Source organism: Cetorhinus maximus, chromosome 11 (assembly GCF_964194155.1).
Source record: "Cetorhinus maximus chromosome 11, sCetMax3.hap1.1, whole genome shotgun sequence".
NCBI classification, from domain to species: domain Eukaryota; kingdom Metazoa; phylum Chordata; class Chondrichthyes; order Lamniformes; family Cetorhinidae; genus Cetorhinus; species Cetorhinus maximus.
In genome coordinates this window covers 117,529,262-117,548,973 of record NC_135889.1, presented here as the reverse complement: position 1 = coordinate 117,548,973, position 19,712 = coordinate 117,529,262, and the positions used below count along the sequence as shown (strand labels likewise).

Below are 19,712 nucleotides of genomic sequence, written 5' to 3'. Positions count from 1 at the left end.
TCCAATCTTTCCTCATAGCTGCAATTTTCCAGTCCTGGCAACATCCACTTGACAAAGGCCAGGTCAGGTTCTGCTGTAACGCACTCCACGACAATGTACCCTGACACTTGGCTGGGCATAGAAGATTGTGACTGAGAGAGGTGCTAGAGAAGGGATTGGATCTCACTGGGTATCAGTACCCTCAGGGGGAGGTGGAGGAGGAATAAGAAAATGCAATAAGGGTTTTATGGAGCTGCTTTATCCTTCAATCATTCTCACTGACTGACACTCAATACGGAGAATTCCAGTGCCAAGTGTGGAGGCTACTGGAGCAACAGGGAGAGGGGTAAAAATAAATCTAAATTCAGAGTTTGATTGGCTGCAAAATGCATACATATAACTGGGAAAAACACAAAATCAGGAATCTGGTTTCCTACCTGTCTATCTCTTCAAGCTTTTCATCAATAATTGGTCCCATTTGTTGGCAGACATCTGGAAGTAAAGACACAGACAGGTCATTTGTCAAAACTGGAACAAAGAAGAACAAGTAGGTCAGCACTTAGCTCACCCTCCACGATACTAGGAGTTTAAATCCATACAGCAAGAGGCTCGCAAACTCAAGGCCAATTCATAACTTTCCAGTTCATTATTGTGCATTGACAAGCCTGGTGCTTTTTTTTTGGATGGTTTAAAATTAAAAGGTGAATCCAGCAATCCTCACCCTATCCATTACACAGAGCAGCTTCATACTCAGTCCATCCGTGAGACAGTTCTGGAGCAGAGTCATATTGGACAGGAAACGTTAACCCTGTTTCCTTCTCCACAGATGCTACCAGGCCTGCTGAGCTTTTCCAGCACTCTGTTTTTATTATTTATGAGACAGAGCAGCTTGGTTCTCACCCTAGCTATTAATAAGGACAGCATCGTATATACTATGGGTCTGTACACCAGGAACTGTTGGTGCCAGCACCCAATATAAAGGACCCAATATAAAGGCAACCATATGGAACCTGTTTATTTAGTTTCTATTTCAGATCATTCAATATTTCAGAGGGCAACACCACAGGGATCTGAGCTGTTCAAACACCTGCAATGTTGCAATCTCTGTTTTGGTGCAGACTGGGCAGAGCTAGTGTTCAGTACTAGGCCCAGTCGACCCTACAAAGTCCTCCTTACTAACGCATGGGAACTTGTGCTAAAATTGGGACAGCTGTCCCACAGACTATTAAACAATAGCCTGACATAGTCATAGACAGAGAATCATACCTCATGACCAATGTCTTAGACTCTTCCATCATCATTCCTGGTTACTTCATGTCTCTCCAGCAGGACAGACCAACAGCCGGAGATGGTGGCACAACGTCAGGAGCAAGTGACTTTGGGAGTTCTGACTCTGGACCCCATGACGTCTCCTGGCATCAGATCAAACAAGAGCATGGAAACCTCCTGCAGTTTATCAGCCACGCACTCCCCACCCCACTCCCCTGGCTCAACTGATGAATCCCATGTTGAACACCATTTGGAAGAAACACTACGAGCATCATGGGCACAGAATGTAATCTGGATGAGAGACTTCAATGACTATCACCAAGAATAACTCAGTAGTACAAGTGTTAACCAAGTCCTGAAGGCCATATCTGCCAGCTTGGGCTTACAGCAGGTGATGAGAACGCCAGCACAAGGGAAAAACCTGCTTGGCCTTACCAATATACATGGCACAGATGCATCTGTCTATGACAGTACTGGTAGAAGTGACCATCAGACAATCCTTGTGGAGACAAATACTGTGGCTACAAGAGCAGGTCAGAGGCCGGCAATTCTGCAATGAGTAACTCATCCCCTGACTTCCCAAAGTCTGACCACCATTTACAAAGCACAAGTCAGAAGTACAATGGAATACTCTCCACTTGCCTGGATGAATGCAGCTCCAATACTACTCATGAAGTTTGACACCATCCAGGACAAAGCAGTCCATTTGATTGGCACTAAATTCACCACCTTAAACATTTACTCCCTCCACCACCAATGCACAGTGGCAGCAGTGTATACCATCTACAAGATGCACTGCAGCAACTCACCAAGGCTCCTACCACAGCACTTTCTAAATCTGTCATCTCTACCACTTAGAAGGAAAAGGGCAGCAGACGCATGGGAACATGACCACCTGCAAATTCCTCTCCCATCCTGACTTGGAACTATATCGCTGTTCTTTCACTGTAGCTGGGTCAAAACCCAGGAACTCCCTTCCTAACAGCATTGTACCTACACCACACAGACTGCAGTGGTTCAAGAGGCCACTCACCACAACCTCCCCAAGGCAACTAGAGACATGCAATACATGTTGCCTTGCCAGCGACACCAACATCCCATGAACGTATTAAAAAAGCCACAGTACATTCGAGGCCTTTACCAACACCACTTGCAGGTAATCGCTTTATCATTTTAAAGGGCGATCAATGGACGGACACAACTGCAGCTCAGCATTTTCATTCACTTAAAAGAAATGTTAGTACATCATCAGCATAGTGGAGCTGGTTTCAGTAAACATAGGGAGCCACTCACACCAGCCACCCACAATGGGTACTGCATGATGCATGGCAGAACCTCCATGAAGGTCACTCTCCCTGGACAACAGTGAGAAAGAGGCAGAGCGAAAGCACGTTTAAAAGAGCTGGATCAAGTGCTTAAAATAGTGAAGGATTCAAATAAGAGAAAATGAGAAACTGCTTTCAGTGGCTGAAGGGTTGATAACCAGAGGGGACTGATTTGAGGCGATAGCCAAAAAGCCAGGAGACGACATGAGGAAAAATGATTTTAAGCGACAAGTAGTTAGAATTTGGAATGCACTGCCCGATGGGAGTCTGGAAACAGATTCAATAATAGCTTTCAAAAAAAGGACATTGGATAAATATTTGCAGGAAAAAAAGACCGTAGGAATATGGAGCAAAAGCAGGAAGTGGGACTAACTGGATTGCTCATCAAAAGAGCTACCGCAGACTCGATGAGCCAAATGGCCACCTACTATGCCATTCTATTTCTTGGTTCTATTAAATGAGGAGCAAGAAGAAAAGGATTTATCTGTGGATTGTGTTTGCAGATAATAAAACCAGCGTTGATGCTCATGGTCTGAGGCTGGTTACCTTCTAGATGTAACAGTTCTGCCGAGTCAGGCTGTTGATCAGTGGGAATTGCATTTTGAAGCAACTGCAATACCTGGTCCATCTTTTCCTGCAAAAATATATACATTTTTTTTAAAAAGCTGCAACATTAAAAACTGTGATAGCAAGTAATCTGAACTCAGTTTTTTTAAGCAGACACATATGGTGCTGAAATTTCTTGGGCCGTGATACCCTGTCACTTCTCTAACATCTAGTGCTGCAAGGATATTCCAGGATGCAGACGTGGTTGCTGTGCTAATTAATTATCTAACAATGTACCCTTTCCTCGAAAATATCTCCCATTTCATTCCTAGAAATACTCTCCTGAATAACTTTTCGGCTTTTAAAAGTCTGGCTTGGCATCATTTAATCACTGCTTCTTGATTGAAAGGAAAAGAACTTGCACTATGTAGCAAACCGAGTCACAGGAGGAGATAGTAGGACAGGTGACCAAAAATTTGATCAAAGAGGTAGGCTTTAAGGAGCCTCTTAAAGGAGAAGAGGAAGGCAGAGAGGCTCAGGGAAGGAATTCCAGAGTTTGGGGCCTAGGCAGCTGAAGGTAAACTTGCCAATGCTGTAGAAAAGGAAATTAGGGATGTGCAAGAGAAAGAGGCCACAGTTAGTGGAATGCAGAGCATCCTACTGACGATCACCATCTAGGCTCACCCAGGAGAGTGGCCCAGATGGGTGGAATACTGGAGGCCTGCCAGCATCCAGCGGGAGTCTACCCCCATGGGAGGAGGGAGAAAATGGCGAAGAGAGAGAAAAAGAAAAGCATTGAAGCCTCAACAAAATCCACTTACCTCATCGATATAAACTGGCTCAGGCTCTAAAGGTTGAGTGTCTTGTACAGTTGTCTCTTCTGTCACGACAACCTTCTCTATAGTCAAAGCAGAACAAATGGATCCCCGTAAATAGTTTCGCATATGCCTTTAAGCTTGCATTCACATTCAATCGTGCTCTGTCACATAACAATGCTACTTACATCACAAACTCCCAGTTCCTCTCACAGATCAAAATGAATCACTGGGTAGGATTTTTGTAATTGGCTACAGCAATTGGTAAGTATCTAAAAGCAGTGTGCAGTTCTGTCCTTGAGGGTACATCAGGATACAGAGCAAAGAACAAAGACCTACAAAGTTTGGTCCTTATCAGCCTGGCACTGATGGGTAGAGTCAGGGAGTGGGACTTTTCAGACTGAAGAGTGGGCGCAGATTCTATGGGTCAAATGGCCCCCTAGTGCTGTCCTACTCTATGATCCTTCCCATCCACCAGCTACACAGCAATACCACAATGACAATACTTCATGACCCTTGCAGCCTCACCAAAGATACCAAATTTAACCTTGAAAAGACAAAAGGGTTCAAAAACAAAACCTGCGAACTCCCAAGTCTAAAATAGTCTCAAATTAAAACACTTCATTTTCTCCCTACTCCAGTCCAAAAGTGACAATAGCCCTGAAGGACCAGCAGCAAACATATGAAGACAAACCCCAGCACAGCCTGCTACCTGAATGAAGTTGCAGAGTCAGAAAGGGAACAGGATGGAGGGGGCAGGGGTGGTGGGGAGATGGCGTCACAAAGGTATTTTGTTTAATCAGGAACTATTTCGACATCTACCCACCATCCTCATCAGACACTGTTGAAGTACCTTTGATACCAAATACCTCTCAGAACATGATTTGAATCTTCCTGGATCCAGTTAATGAGCATCCTCTTTTGAAAATAAATTCTGATCTGTATACACACCATCACACGAATAAAGCGCATGGCAGCAGGAACAATTTCTTTAAAACAGGTACATCGGGTTGCTGGGAAGGACAGTAGCAATTAGGCCACTGCGCAGTTAAGGAACAGCTAGAAACCCCAACATGAGGAGAGCAGGATTGGTGCAATGAATGGACATGAACATAATAGACTGAATGGTTATCTTCATTCAGTTCCTATGTTCGTCCTGTGGTTGTTAGTACTGAACAGTTTTCTCTGCCTCCACTACAGTTCACTCAAACTACGACACCTACTAGCAGCTATGCCACTTAGCAAGGCAAAACAGATGGTGGAGAGAGGGGGAGAAGTTGCAGGGCAGTAATCTAGTCATGGACATTAGTTCACAACATAAGCTATGAGTGAAGCTTGAGCAGTTTAGCGACCAGTGATTAAACTGCTGGTTTGGAATACTGTCCAATGTTCTGCCAAACATTCCAAAAACAGATCTTAAAAACACACACACATTGTCACTGTGTCTTTCTCTGCTGTTGAATTTGAGGGTACAGATAAACACACACAGGTAAAGGATATCACCATGCTTCACACCATTAAAACCAAAACAAAATTTCACCAATGACGTACTGACTTTGGAAGCTTAGATATTAGCCATTGCCCTATGATGTTGGCTAACACTGCATTTCACAAATACAAGTAGAAAATGCTGGAAATACTCAGCAGGTCTGGCAGCATCTGTGGAGAGAGAAACAGAGCCAACGTTTCAGGTTGTAACCTTTCATCAGAACCTGTACAGAATCAGTTCTGACCAAAGGTCCTCGACCTAAACTTTAACTCTGTTTCTGGCTCCACAGATGCTACCTGATTCACTGAGTATTTCCAACATTTTCTGCTTCTTCATTCAGATTTCCAGCATCTTCAGTATTTTGCTTGAATACTGCATTTCATGAGATAGTTACAGATGATGGCAGCAACAATGTCAAAATTGACCTCAGCACAGCAGGTTTAGGGGAAAAAGGGAGTTGAAAAAGTCAGGCTGCTTGATAGCAGACAAAACAGCTGTGATATTCCTCTCCATCTCTCCCAAAGTTGATCGCCAGCAACAACTTGTATTTAAATAGCACTTTTTAAAATCTAAAGCGTTTCAAGGCTCTTCACGGAAGTATTAAACAAAACATGACACTGAGCCACACAAGGAGATATCAGAATGGGTAATCAAAAGCTTGGCCAAGGAGGTAGGTTTTAGGGAACATCTTAAAAGCATCTTAAAGGTAGGGAAGGAGGTTTAGAGAGGGGGAATTCCAGAGCTTAGCTGAAGGTACATCTGCCCATGGTGGAGCGATTAAAATCAGTGATGCTCAAAAGGCCAGAATTAGAGGGGCACAGAAGCTGGTTTAGAGGGTCACAGGGGGTTAGAGATACAGAAAGGGGTGAGGCCACGGGCTGAGTTGGGGGGGTGGATTTGAACAAGGAAGACATATTTTTTTTTAATTGAAGGTATTGCCAGACCAGGAGCCAATGTAGATCAGTAATCAAAGACAATAGGTGAATGGGTCTTGGTGTGAATTAGGGTAAGGGCAGCTGAGTTTTTGGAAGAGCAACTTTTGAGCATGTGGGTTTCTTTTATTCTATCATGAGATGTGTACGTCACTGGCAAGGCCAGTATTTGCTGCATATCCCTAAATGCCCTTGAACTTGGCTTGCTGGGCCATTTCAGAGGGTATGTAAGAGTCAACCATGTTGCTGTGTATCTGGAGTCACATGTAGGCCAGGCCAGGTAAATTCAGCAGATTTCCTTCCCTAAAGAACATTAGTGAACCAGGTGGGTTTTTACAATGATCGTTAATAGCTATGGCCACCATTACTGAGACTAGCCTTATATTCCAGATTTATTAATTGAATTTAAATTCCACCAGCTGCCATGGTGGGATTTGAACCCCTGTCTCCAGAACATTAGTCCACTGACATTACCACTATGCCACCATCTTCCCATAAAAGGGCTGGAGAATATCTGAGATAAGCACAATCGTATATTGCTTGATGTAGCCAGGGATCACAAGGAAGCAACCAGGAGTGGAAACCCTGAATTTTTGACCCTGCTTCCTTGCAGCAGTTGTACAGAGGTCAACCATAACATTTTTGATGCCCATTCTTGCTCATTTTTTTTTTAGGAGAAAAAAACTACAGGTCCCTGCCTCATAGGATCCAACTATCTCAGGATAAAGGGTCAGCCATTTAGGACTAAGATGAGAAAAAAAAAATCCATCACTCAGAGGATTATGGACGTTTGGAATTCAGTCAACCGAGTAGATTCAAAACACAGATTTTTAAGCAGAAAGCAAATTAAGGGATGGGGGATAGGACAGGAAAGTGGAGTTAAGGTACAAGATCAGCCATGATCTTACTGGATGGCATAGCAGGCTTGTGGGAATGTATAGCCTGTTCTCATCTCTTATGATTCCCCTCTTCAATATTCAACAGGGAAGACCTTTCAGTACTTTTGGCAAAAAGGGATCACTGAGATCAAAGCACCAATCGCACACAATTTGTCTTTTGTGTTACCTTGGCCACAGGAGGAGTACTCACGTCCGACTGGTAATTAACCTGCAAGTCCTTCCACTACGTCACAGTGTTCTCCAAAGGATGCATCAGAAGATACCAAAACAACTGTCTTAAAGTAACAGGATGAATTCACTTACCTGGCTCAGGCTCTGCACTCAAACTGGTCGATACAAAATTCGAAGGAAAAAGCCCGACTCCTCTCTTTGTCTCTCCTCTCCACCAGTTAGGGTCACTAAACAAGACAGTAAGGTACAAACTGTAACCTCAAGTCTGGATAGTCAGGAAGTTTATGTTACAATACACATTATGAAACCTTAACTCACGTCTCCACATTGAAACAGCTGCTGGCTGTGCTCCTGAACTACAATTTTTTTCCCCCCCCTCTAAGGCTTTTCAGATGACTGCTCAGATCACATCAATTTTTTAAAGCAAAATCCTAGTTATCTGGTTCACTGCCTCTCTAATGAATAGCTCTAAATCTAAAATGCCACATTCCATGGATTCAAATTTTTATTCAAATAAGAGCTCTCTCCAGCGTTACAATATTAAAAGCTTTCTTTGGTGATCTAATATCCAGGCAAGGTGGGGTTTTAAAAACCCTTGTTCAGCACAATTAACTAGACTGCAGTTGGGCAGCCACTTGTTTGATTCAGAATGGGGAGTGCGTTCTTTGAAAACTGAAGAAGTATAGACTCCTTTGAACTGAACCTGATTTCGCTCCCAGAAATGAAGAGAGGTGCAGTTAACTGCATTACGAAATGGCTGTTCACTTTTATTATGGGAACAGTTGTTCGATTTCCAAAGTTTTGATAAATTAAAGGAAAATTTCACGGATGTTCTCTATCCAGATCAAGCCAATTCAGTAAGCTCCACCAAAAAGTACACCGTGGAGCAAGAGGAGCCAATCTGACAAATACCTATTTCCTCTAGCATTTAATCACAATAAGCTTCATTTCGACTTAAGTAGATCAATTATTTTTTTAATTCCTAAAACTATTAACGTGTTCAAAGAATCTAATCAACACACATGCCAGACAGTGATAGACAGGAACAGAAGGCCATTCAGCCCCTTAATTCTGTTCCATGATTTAACTAGTTCATGGCTGATCTGTACTGTAACTCCACCTATGGATCGCGATTGTGTAAACTCTTAACACCCTTGCCTAACTCTCCACCGATGCTGCCAGACCTGCTGAGTTTTTCCAGGTAATTCTGTTTTTGTTTTTAAAAATCTATCAATCTCAGTCTTGAAACCTTCAATTATCCCTCAGCCGCAACTGCTTTTAAAGGGGAAAAAGAGTGCATTTCAAATTTTCATTACCTTTTGGGTGAAGAAGTGCTTCCTGACATCACTCCTGAACAACCTAGTTCTAATTTTAAGGTTATGCCCCCTTGCTCTGGAAAGAGAGAATAATTTCTCTTTATCCACCCTGAATGTCTTCTAAATGATTAAATGGCTCAGTTAGATTACATAAAATGCAAATACAAGAGTGCTCAATTTGCATGAAAATATTTGCTAACATAATCTATACTCCAATAATGCAGAGCACATCAGATACACTACCAGCCAACATCCACAACAGTCAGTCCATTAACAGGAATAGATTATGAAGCAGTCCAAGCGGCGTGCAGAGACATTTGGACAACACTCAGGCTTAGGCTGATAAGTGGCAAATAACATTCACGGCTCACAAATGCCAGGCAATGACCATCTCCAACAGGAGAGAATCTAACCATCTCCCTTGACGTTCAACGACATTAGCATTGCTGAATCCCCCGCCATCAACATCCTCAGGGAGATCAGAAACTTAACCACTACACAAGGCACAAGTCAGGGGTGTGATGGAATGCTTTCCCCCCGACCACCCCTTTGCCTGGATGAATGCAGCTCTAACAACGCTCAAAAAGCTTGACACCATCCAGGACAAAGCAGCCCACTTATCCACACCCCATCCTCTACCTTCAACATTCCTTCCTTCCACCACTGATGCAGTGTGCATCATCTACAAGATGCACTGCAGCAACTTGCCAACGCTCCTCGGAAAGCATCTTACAAACCCGCAACCTCTACCACCAAGGACTAGGGCAGCAAACACATGGAAACACCACCACCTGCAAGATCGCCTCCAAGTCATACATTCTGCTGACTTGGAAATATATTACCATTCTTTCACTGTTGCGGAGTAAAAACCCTGGAACTCCCACCCTAATAGCACAGTGTGTACACTTTTGAAAGACAGATGGACTGCAGCAGTTCAGGAAGGCGGCTCACCACCACCTTCTCAAAGGCAATTAGAGATGGGCAATAAATGCTGGCCTAGCCAGAAACACCCACATCATCTTAATGGATAGAGGGGGAGTTAATGCCGAGATATATATTCCTCATAAGTGTGGGCACTGCATCATGTTCATGACCTTCTAAAGTTTGTTTATCACAACCAGCTTCAACCAAGGAAATAAAAAAACCTTAATAAATATGAAACCCAGAGTTGGAGAGGGGACAAAGAATCCCAGCCCGTGGACTTGGTGGCATGGTGTGGTAGTACACCTTCTGCACAACTCTCATTGGTTAGATTTCCCATTAGGCACAGAACTACAACATCACACCAACCAAATTCGATTCTATCTGGGAATCCACTAAAGAGTCACTGGTGTCAGATATTGAGTCATTAAGCCGATGCAGTAAAGGTACTGTGAACAGCTCTTAAACCTATCTCAAATCAAGTAAGGGGGTACACAGTGGACTGTACTTATACCTCTTGCAACTCATAGAATTTACTGCTGATTCAGAAAACAGGCAGAAAGAGAAAACAAAATGACTGCTCAGCATTCTACTTAATGAATGCACAATTCAGCAGGAAGGTAAGCCATCTCTGGACTAGGCTGTCCCGATATTAATCAGTAGTCACAAGTGTTTTCGTGCCACATCAGGAATGGCAAAGTAAGAATGTGTAAAATGCTATACAAAGTATTGTTGTATATTCACCTGCACCGCTCTGAAAAGAGCAATCAATATTCCATGCTCCACTGCTTTAATCAGGTACTGGACAATCTTTGTATTACCAGATTTTCCCTCTCTCCATCGACTTCAGAGTTCAATTTATTTTAGATTAATAACGACTGACATTGAAATACCACCTATACCATAGTAAAACACCCCAAAGTTCCTCACAAAAGTGCAATCAGACAAAATCTGACAGACTCCACGTCGGTCAACATGTGACAGCCATGAGTCAGATGGTAGCTCTCTCGCTTCCAAGTCAGAAGGTTCCAGGCCTCACTTAGAGCCTCGAACACAATAATCAAGACTGACACTCGAGCGCTGTACTGAGGAATTGCCGTGTTGTCAGAGATGCAGGCTTCTGCACGAGACTGCCCTCTCAGGTGGGTGTAAAAGTTCCTATGGCACTATTTTGAATAACAGCAGGGGTGTTCTTCCCCAGTGTCTTGGTCAATATTTATCCTTCAATCAACATCGCAAAAACAGATTACCTGGTCGTTATCACATTGCTGCTTGCTGTGCATATATTGGCTGCCACATTTCCCACAATACATCAGTGACTACACTTCAAAACTACTTAATTGATTGTAACATACTTTGGGATGTCATGCAGTTGTGAAAGGTGCTTTATAAATGCAAGTTTTTCTTTCTTTCACTTTCCTTATTTCAGTCTCCCTGGTACTCCTCCTCCTCTCCCTCACATTTCTCCTCCTTTTTTTCTGGTGCTACCTCAGCCTCCACAACTTGTGTTGGAGGCAGCAACAGGCAGGGACTCAGCCAGTGGGGAGAAGCAGCCGCAGCGGTGGACTCCACATCTGGTCCATGGCCAGAAGGGATGTTGCCATTCCTTGGGGGCAGAGTCTGTGGCTAGTGGACACTGGTACCTCATGAGCCTGGGCCAATCACTTGGGGTATCTTCCCTCCTCCTATGCTGATGCAGTACAGAGCCACAGATAAGCGACAAGTCCTTAAGAAGGAAACAGTTACACAGCTATGCCATAAGAACAGGGAGTGGGACTAATTGGATAGCTCTTTCAGAGATCAGCACAGGCATGATGGGCCAAATGGCTGTACTGTGCTGTACAATTCTACGAAACAGATAACTTGCTGGTATTTCAGCTGTACAGTCCATTGCTGGGAATGACCTGGGCACACGCAATTTGGCAATGAGGACTTTACCCAAACTCCAAGGCCGGAATATCGAACCTCCGTTCAGCAGGCATCAAGCTTGATAAATCAAAGTCATTTCAAACTGTACCTGTCATCTAAAATAGTGATAATTTCTCCAGCTTTAAAAGTAAGCTCGTTGTCCTCAACAGCCTCAAAGTCATACAGGGCGCGAACCATGCGAATTTCAGTTCTGTGGCTGTTTGGAGCATTTTCTGTTGATGGGTAGAGAGACTTGGTTTCTGTCTGTTGCTGTTTCTGCTCCTGCAAAGAAAGCTCAATAGCTGGAAGAGAAAACAAAAGACTATGAATATTCTGTAACATACGACCCTCCACCTTACTGCAATTTTATGTTTTATTCTTAAAAAAAGCCGATTCTTGAATCTAAAAACAATTAATTATAGCTTCTTTCGCTCAAGAGGTCTTTTGTAACATCGATCCATGATATATTAAAAATCTCACACCTTGCACACACTTCAACTTCATGGTGGGATTTTTCCCATAATAAAGAAATGCCTATTTTCAAATTTCTTATAGGGAATTGCCTGTGTAAACATGTCACAATGCAATTACATCCTCCCACCAGTGTGGGAGCTGCAGCACTTCATTGGGGTGGGCTACAGCATGTAAAGTTTACCCAGTTTCCATTATAAATGAGAATACGGAGTTATAATGATAACATTTGTAAAAATAAGGATAGAGTGCATGTTTTAAAATGGTGACCGAATTACATCGTGAGCTTTGGTCCAATTAGCCGTTGAAGCTTATTTCCTCAAAAGGATAACTACGTTGCTGAATTTGAAAGTATATTTTGTGATGCCCTGCAGCTCTTGCGATACATAGAAAGGGCTAGGCTGCCATGGGGCAGGCCTGCTTTTGGGAACTTAGTCTTTGTCTGGGAGCAAGGATCATTATTACAAACTGAAGCTCAATAAAACAACACACCAGGACCTGAACGCTATTCCATGCTGCAAAGCACTCCCTGTAGCCAGCTAGCAACACATGCAGAGCTCTCAACAAGGCAACTTTATGCTTTCCCGCTTGGTCGAAGAAAGCCTATCTTCCAAGAGATCTAAGGTACCATGTACACAAATCACTGAAGTATAGTGGTCAGGTAGGGAAAAAAAATCCTGGAGGGCTAGAATATAAAAGGGGAGGGAGTTTCATCATGGCTAAACCTAGTCCTGGTTATACCACATCTGGAGCACTGTGTACAATTGCAACAACACAATAAAAAAAAGCATTAATTGACCTTGGGAGGAGTGCAGATTCACTACAGTGTTACCAGGACTCTAAGGGTTAAATTATGATGTGAGGTTACATAAACTAAGCTAGTATTCCCTGGAATATAGAAGGTTATGGGGTAATTTGATTGAGGTTTTTAGGAATCTGAATGGGGTAGGTAGAGAGTAAATTATTTCACTAGCAGAGCAAGCTAAGGCAAGGAGGCTTTAAAAATTAGAGCCAGACCATTCAGGAGAAGGGTTAGAAAACGCTTCTTCACATAAAAGGTGCCAGAGGTATGAAACATTGCACAAAAAGCATTAGAAGCCAGCTCAATTAATAACTTTAAATTTCTGATCGATAGCTTTTTGCTTGCCAAGGGTGTTAAGGGATATGGAGCCAAGACAGAAGGATACAGGTCAGCCATGATTGCCCCAAATAGTGGAACAGGCTCGAGGGGATGAATGGCCTACTCATGTTCCTATGAGAGGCTGAGGTGGTGAGACAGTCCCATCCACTTTTCTATATATTGCATAGTTTTGTCTTCAATCTGTATTTAATTTTAGGTCACTGTCATCAAAGACAATGGCGCTCCCTGCATGACACCCTTGAGCTGTTCTTTTGGGTGCCTCCTACTCTTCTACTTTGGAATTTAAAAGTAATTGAGTGTAGAGCCTAAAGCCACACGCATCGTTCCAGGCTGATATAACAACTTGCCATGTTGTAACTGTGACATGAAGTTTAACAGTGCACAAACGTGGCAGCAAACTCTCCGGACTTTGCGTTCATTAAGGGAATGAATATTAGCAATGGGACTTTCCCCAGTTTGGCCACCCAGCATCAGAACTCCCAGGTTAGGTATAGTGTGGCTAGCTGCAGAGCAAAGAGTAACACACCTCACCCAAATAGTATTGAATTGGTGGGCCAACAGGATATTTTCCACACCAGCCGTCTTGTGGTGTTCGTCCAGGTCTCCCAGCTAGTGAGCCCGAGTGTAATTTTGTGTGGGGCCATTCCATTATGAAGTGGGTTTGAAAGCAAGCCAGATTTGAACCCAAGCCTCAGAGTAGAAAGAATACCATGCGCTGAGCCAGAGGTCGGCTCTTTTTTAAACTTTTGCTGATCTTCACCCCCAGCACCTGAAGGATGCTGCTGCCCATTGAGGCTACTGACCCCACAAGCGCCAGGTGCGCTCCAGCTCCAAACACAAGTGGCTGTTATTCAGGTCAAAACTTCACAAGTGAATTTCAGCAGCTTATTCAAACTTGGAGGACATCTTATGCACATTATCATGTCTGACCCCTGGAAAGTAATCAGGGGTGGGAAACCTGACCAAATTTTAACCGCTCCCATGTGCGAGAACGCATGCACGATGCCAACTGCAGCACTCCTTCTGGCCTGTGATCCACTGACCGGACAGATGAGGGTGGGGAAAAGCAAGTCCTTATTGATTTGCATGGCACAGCTACCTGCTTGATAAAGTCACTGAGCCACTATGGGGAGAGGAGCACCACAACAGTAAACCATTCAACAACCAAGGTTTCTCTCTCTTCCCACTCCTCCTCCCACCATGCTGTCAGTCCTGGCTTTTTTTGAACTCGGGTTCAAATATTAACAAAAATACAATCCTCACAAATTTTAAAAAGCTAAACATTTGTGTTATAATCTTATTCCTTACCTTTAGCTAGATCTACATCTTCAGTATTTCTACTTATTGCCGTCGTACCATTTTTAGATGGATTTGAAGTGCTCTGGCTCTGTTTAAAAAAAAAAAGAACAAGTGTGTATTCTCCAACATACATTCTCTGTTCCAAACTCTCAGTCATGCGGCTCGTCTTCAATGCTCCTTTCTCCTTCTGCAGTATAAATGCTCAGAGATGCTTTTAACTGTACCATGGGTAGGGTGGTCTTTGCAAAAGCTATTGCAAAAAAGTGTGGAAGTTCTAGCTGAGCAAGACCCTATTTGACCCACTGCTGTGGCAGCACCGAGTCCATATCAGAGCTATCTATTTTCATTTTCTCATCATTTCACTATACCTTTCAATATTTTTCTTCAAGTATTCATATCTTACTCTCCCCACTGTTCCCCCACCTCCCACCCCCAAATCTCAATCGATTGCTCCAACAACAGTAAGGAAGCCTGACACCCGCCAGGACAAAGCAGTCCACTTGATTGGCACTCTATCCCTCACCTTAAACATTCACTCCCTCCACACCGACAGTGGTAGCAGTTTGTACTGTCTACAAGATGCACTGCCGCAACTCACCAAAATCCCTTCAACAGCAGCTTTCAAACCTACCACATGACACAGGTGCACGGAACGCCACCGCCTGGAAGTTCCCCTACGTGTCACGCACCATGCTGACTTGGAACTACATCACCATTTCTTCTCTGTGGCTGGATCAAAACCCTGGAACTCCCTCCTTAACAGCACTGTGGATGCACCTACACCACATGGACTGCAGCAGTTCAAGGGGGTACCTCACCACCACCCTCTCAAAGGCAAGTAGGGATGGGCAATAAATACTGGTCCAACCAGCGACACCCACATTCCATGAAGAAATTTTTTTAAAAATCTACCCGGGCCCCAAATTCTGGAATTCCCACCCCAAATCTCTCCACCTCTCTCTCATCTTTTAAGACATTCCTCAAAACATAATGGGGACTATCACCTGCCCTAATATCTCCTTGTGGCTTTACAGTCAATCTTTCTTTTGATAACTCTCTCGTGGAACACCTTAGAATGTTTTACTACATTAAACCCTTTTTATTAATGCATGTTGTTGCTGTTAAACGTCACTATGAAGGGAGATTGGTGAGAGACGGCAGTAAGCGTATAGGTACTTCCCTTTCTAACATTTATGGAGCTTTGGACAATCTCAATATATTTCTCCCCTTTCAAACCAAGTTGTTGCAGTACACCACCCCCCGCAAATCCATAACCTCACCGCCCAGAATGACAAAGCCAGCTGCTGCACATCCTCGGAATTAAACACCATCCTAATTTTGGCGCACATCCCCATCCCTTCATGTTGTTGTTGGGTTAAAATCCCGGAACTCCCGGCCGAACGGCACTGTGGGAATACCTTCGTCACATAGTCTCCAGCAGGTCAAGGGTAAGAATGAGCAATAAATGCTGGCCCTTCTGGCAACACCCACATCCTGCGAATGAACATTTTAAAAAGGTACCTGAGAGCTAGCTGAAGGAAAGGAAACACCATCTTCTTTAAGTGTTTTGATGGTAGCAGCAATAAGACTGAGCTGGGGATCCTTTTGAAACTCCTCCACCCATTCCACCATTAGTGCCTTCAGCTTCTCACATACCTTCGGATGAACCTGGGTACAAATAGTAAGATTCAGCTCACCATGCTGAGCAGTTAATACGTTAAAAAGCATAAGCTGTATAACCAACCTTCATTGACAACTTTCTCAGTAAACTAATGAGCACGTATTGAGTTTGGTGCATCAATGATCTCCACAGGGTAGTAGGTCACATGCTCAAACCTTGGTCCAATGTAGCTACTAGGAATTGAGGTCAGATGTTGTGCCCAGTTGCTGGCCTGGCCTCAGCCAAGCTTACCAATCCGGCCCATTCTCCAATGTATGTATCTGGAAACTGCATGTGGGTGGGTGGGTGTGTTTATAGCAGGTAAGCACACAGCTTGCAGCTCATACGAACAAGGAGCAGGAGTAGGCCATTCAGCCCCTCGAGCTTGCTCGGTCATTTAATAAGATCATGGCTGACCTGCTGGTAACCTGAAATCTGCATCCCGCCTACCCCAGATAACCTATCACCCCCTTGCTTACCAAGAATCTATCCACCTCTGCCTTAAAAATATTCAAAGGCTCTGCTTCCACCACCTTTTCAGGAAGAGAGCTCCAAAGACTCATGACCCTCAGAAAAAATGTCACCTCATCTTTGTTTTAAATGGGCGACCCCTTATTTTTAAACTGTGACCCCTAGCTCTAGATTTTCCCACAGGAGGGAACATCCTCTCCGCACCCACCCTGTCAAGATCTTAAATCTTTCAATCAAGTCACCTCTTACTCTTCTAAACAAGCCTAGTCTGTCCAACCTTTCCTTATAAGACAGCCTGCCCATTCCAGGTATTGGTCTGGTAAACCTTCTCTGAGCTGCTTCCAAGCTCGGACTCTGTCATTATGAATGGCCATTTGGAACAGTGTCCCAGGGCAGTTAGATCCTCCATTCGGGAAAGTAAAGGGCAAACCCCCCCGCAAAAAAAACACAAACAGAACCCCCAGACCTTACTGCAGCACTGAGATCGGTGACACACATCTTGTAAATTTAGTCACATAACGCACTGTTCTCACCAGCAACAACTTCCTCCATATTTTCCTATATTTCTACTCAGAATGTACTGAAACGGGTTATTCAGTCTAACTGCTGCGAGGCTCCTATTTATACATTACACGAGGCTCCTCAAAACCTTTTTCATCTTACCCCATTATTAACTTACCTTCCAATGCTTCCTCCCTCATGTGTCCATGTGGTTTCTCCTTAAATGCATTGATGTTTTTTGCCTCAACTAATCCTTAAAGTAGCGCATTCACTACTCATTGGGTAAACAGTACACAAGTTGATCCTAACTTCTTTGCTTTTCAATTCTATCCCTCTAGAACCTCCAGTGCTCGGTTTGCTACTATATCACGGTGAGCATGGCTACAACAGAAAGGAATTAAGGCCCAAACTCTGTTCATTATTACCAATGAGTAATTTCCTTTGAGAGGGTAACACAAGTATCAGGCTACAGTAATTTGGACACTGCTAGGGGTATGTGTGCGCCTTTCTTCAGTGTACCTGCAAGTGCCAGAAAACGAGCAAGAATGAAGCAAAATCTCAACTGCTGCTCTTTGAATGAATGAAGATGGCAGGAGGGAGCTATTATAATGAACGTTTAACTGTTTGGATGGGTGGGGTCTTGGTAGAATGGTACAATGGCCCAGGAAATTTTGGCCTGCTGTAAAATCTAGTAGAGCTAAGTGGTGCCATAATTCCATTGAACGTCTGGCATGTGATGCAGACACACCATTACTATGCCCCAAGTTTTCAGAAAGATCCAGTCCATTTTAATAATTATATTTTTAGATTTTTTGAGCTTAACTGAGGATGACATGTTGATTCATCAGGCATGGAATGGTAAAAAAAAAACAGCAACACTCACATTACAAACTTATGAGTCAATCATTCAGAGATTACCAGAAAGTCAGATTTACTGTACCTTATTATATACAATTAGTAAATTTCCAACTTCACTCGTGAAGTCACGAGAACATATTTCTAGATGGAAAATCTTCCCACAGTTCGAGACACAGGCACCTAGTAACTGTAAAATGAGAGAGCAGAGCGAAGAATGTTATTTTCACTTTGCCCATCAGGAACTTATCAGACTGTGAAAAACTGCAAGAGGGTTTAAAAAGAGCATAGGACGAGTAGGCCATTCAGCCCCTCGAGCCAGCTCCGCATTACAAGAGCGTTAGAAACAAACAAAAATCAATAAGTGTTGAATAATTGGGTCTCTGAATAGGATTTAAGTGCAGCCACGGCACTGCATAGGTAGTTAAGCTGCTGTCATATTGCACTAGAAATCCTCACATGCTATTATTTACTGACAGGAAACACTTAACAAGCAGAGAGGTGTGCCAGGAATAAGAGTGTCCTCCATTCCAAATACCAATGATGGATTGCTCCTTCACAACCCTGGATGCCCACACAATGGGAATTGCAATTACTTGGTTGAAAGTGGCTGCGATTTACATCTTTTCAATTTTTTTTTCTTTAAAAAGTGTGGCATTCATTTTTTGGTGGGGAGGGGATATTTCTGAGCGTACTGGTGTCATAGCAGGTGCAGAAGTTACCTCTAATCATGGAGCCGGCCAGCTCAAACGGAGCTGACTGAAGGACGCTCATTAATTCAGGCATGTCGTCAACAACAAAACTAGCAACGCGCCATTTACAAACTCCACAATTCCCACTAGTGCTGAATGCCCTCACATGCAGAAGGAAATCTCGTAGATGTGTTCCTCCTCCAAAGCCAGACATGCACAGAAGTTAATTATAACCCTCCAGTTTCATCTTAAACTCTACGAGGGAAGAACAAATGGGCTGGTGCTGAACTGATTGCACTCACCGTTATCGCCTTCATTGCCACATGAGGATTTTTGTGATTTACTCTCTTCATAATGGCCTTCAAACAATCTTTTGCCCTGAAGTTGAAATAATGGAGAAAATTGCTTGCATTAAAATAAAAACTCCAGAACACAAATGCATGCAAAACATGTGCTAAATATAATAAAAGCTACAATCAGCTCCAGCAGTTTCACTTTGTTGCAGATACTGAAGTCACAAGATGCTTTGTACTTCTGGGCTGCCAATAGGTAGATTCCATTCTACAGCGTTCTCAGGCCAAATAACAATTAAACTGCGTGACCTTTAAACTCTGTCTGCTTAAATTACAATTAAGATTTTCTTATGAATGCCAATCTGACCCAAAGTGAACAACAGGTTCAATGATAGGAATGCAAAGTAATTTCCCATCAATGTCTTAAATGGGCACGCACCCTGAATCTAGTTGCACGCGAGTACATTTCAGTTGAACTGTGTTACATGCCTCCTGTCCTTACTAAACAGTGCATCGCAGTGACTCACCGTCAGCAATGGTATGCGAGGGCTACTGATATTAACCACAGAACAAGCTTGATGGCATACAAGTTCTGATGCAGGGACTTGCCTAAAACATCAGGCTTACCTTTGCTCTTTTCAGATGTTATGTATTTCTAGAATGCAGCTTATATTTCACGTTCTCAGCGAGTTTTATTCGTTTCTAATTTTGCTGAAGAAATCATTTTTGGATAAATTGGGCGAAAGGCAAGCAAATATC

The 19,712-nt window shown here is 43.3% G+C and overlaps 1 protein-coding gene across 3 annotated transcripts in view; it reads right to left on the bottom strand.

Moving 5' to 3' along the window:
• Positions 1 to 19,712, bottom strand: part of stam2 (signal transducing adaptor molecule (SH3 domain and ITAM motif) 2) — a 60,947-nt gene that overhangs the window by 20,031 nt on the left and 21,204 nt on the right. For 2 of the 3 annotated variants that reach the window (XM_078552639.1, XM_078552638.1), the window contains 9 exons: positions 18,963 to 19,038; positions 18,054 to 18,158; positions 16,003 to 16,149; positions 14,491 to 14,569; positions 11,680 to 11,872; positions 7,558 to 7,652; positions 3,941 to 4,017; positions 3,120 to 3,207; positions 417 to 471 (listed from right to left, as the gene is read on the bottom strand). In XM_078552639.1, the coding sequence (XP_078408765.1) occupies positions 417 to 471; positions 3,120 to 3,207; positions 3,941 to 4,017; positions 7,558 to 7,652; positions 11,680 to 11,872; positions 14,491 to 14,569; positions 16,003 to 16,149; positions 18,054 to 18,158; positions 18,963 to 19,038 (915 nt within the window). The remainder of the gene's footprint in view (positions 1 to 416; positions 472 to 3,119; positions 3,208 to 3,940; positions 4,018 to 7,557; positions 7,653 to 11,679; positions 11,873 to 14,490; positions 14,570 to 16,002; positions 16,150 to 18,053; positions 18,159 to 18,962; positions 19,039 to 19,712) is intronic. The other variant, XM_078552640.1, reaches the window with a different exon arrangement.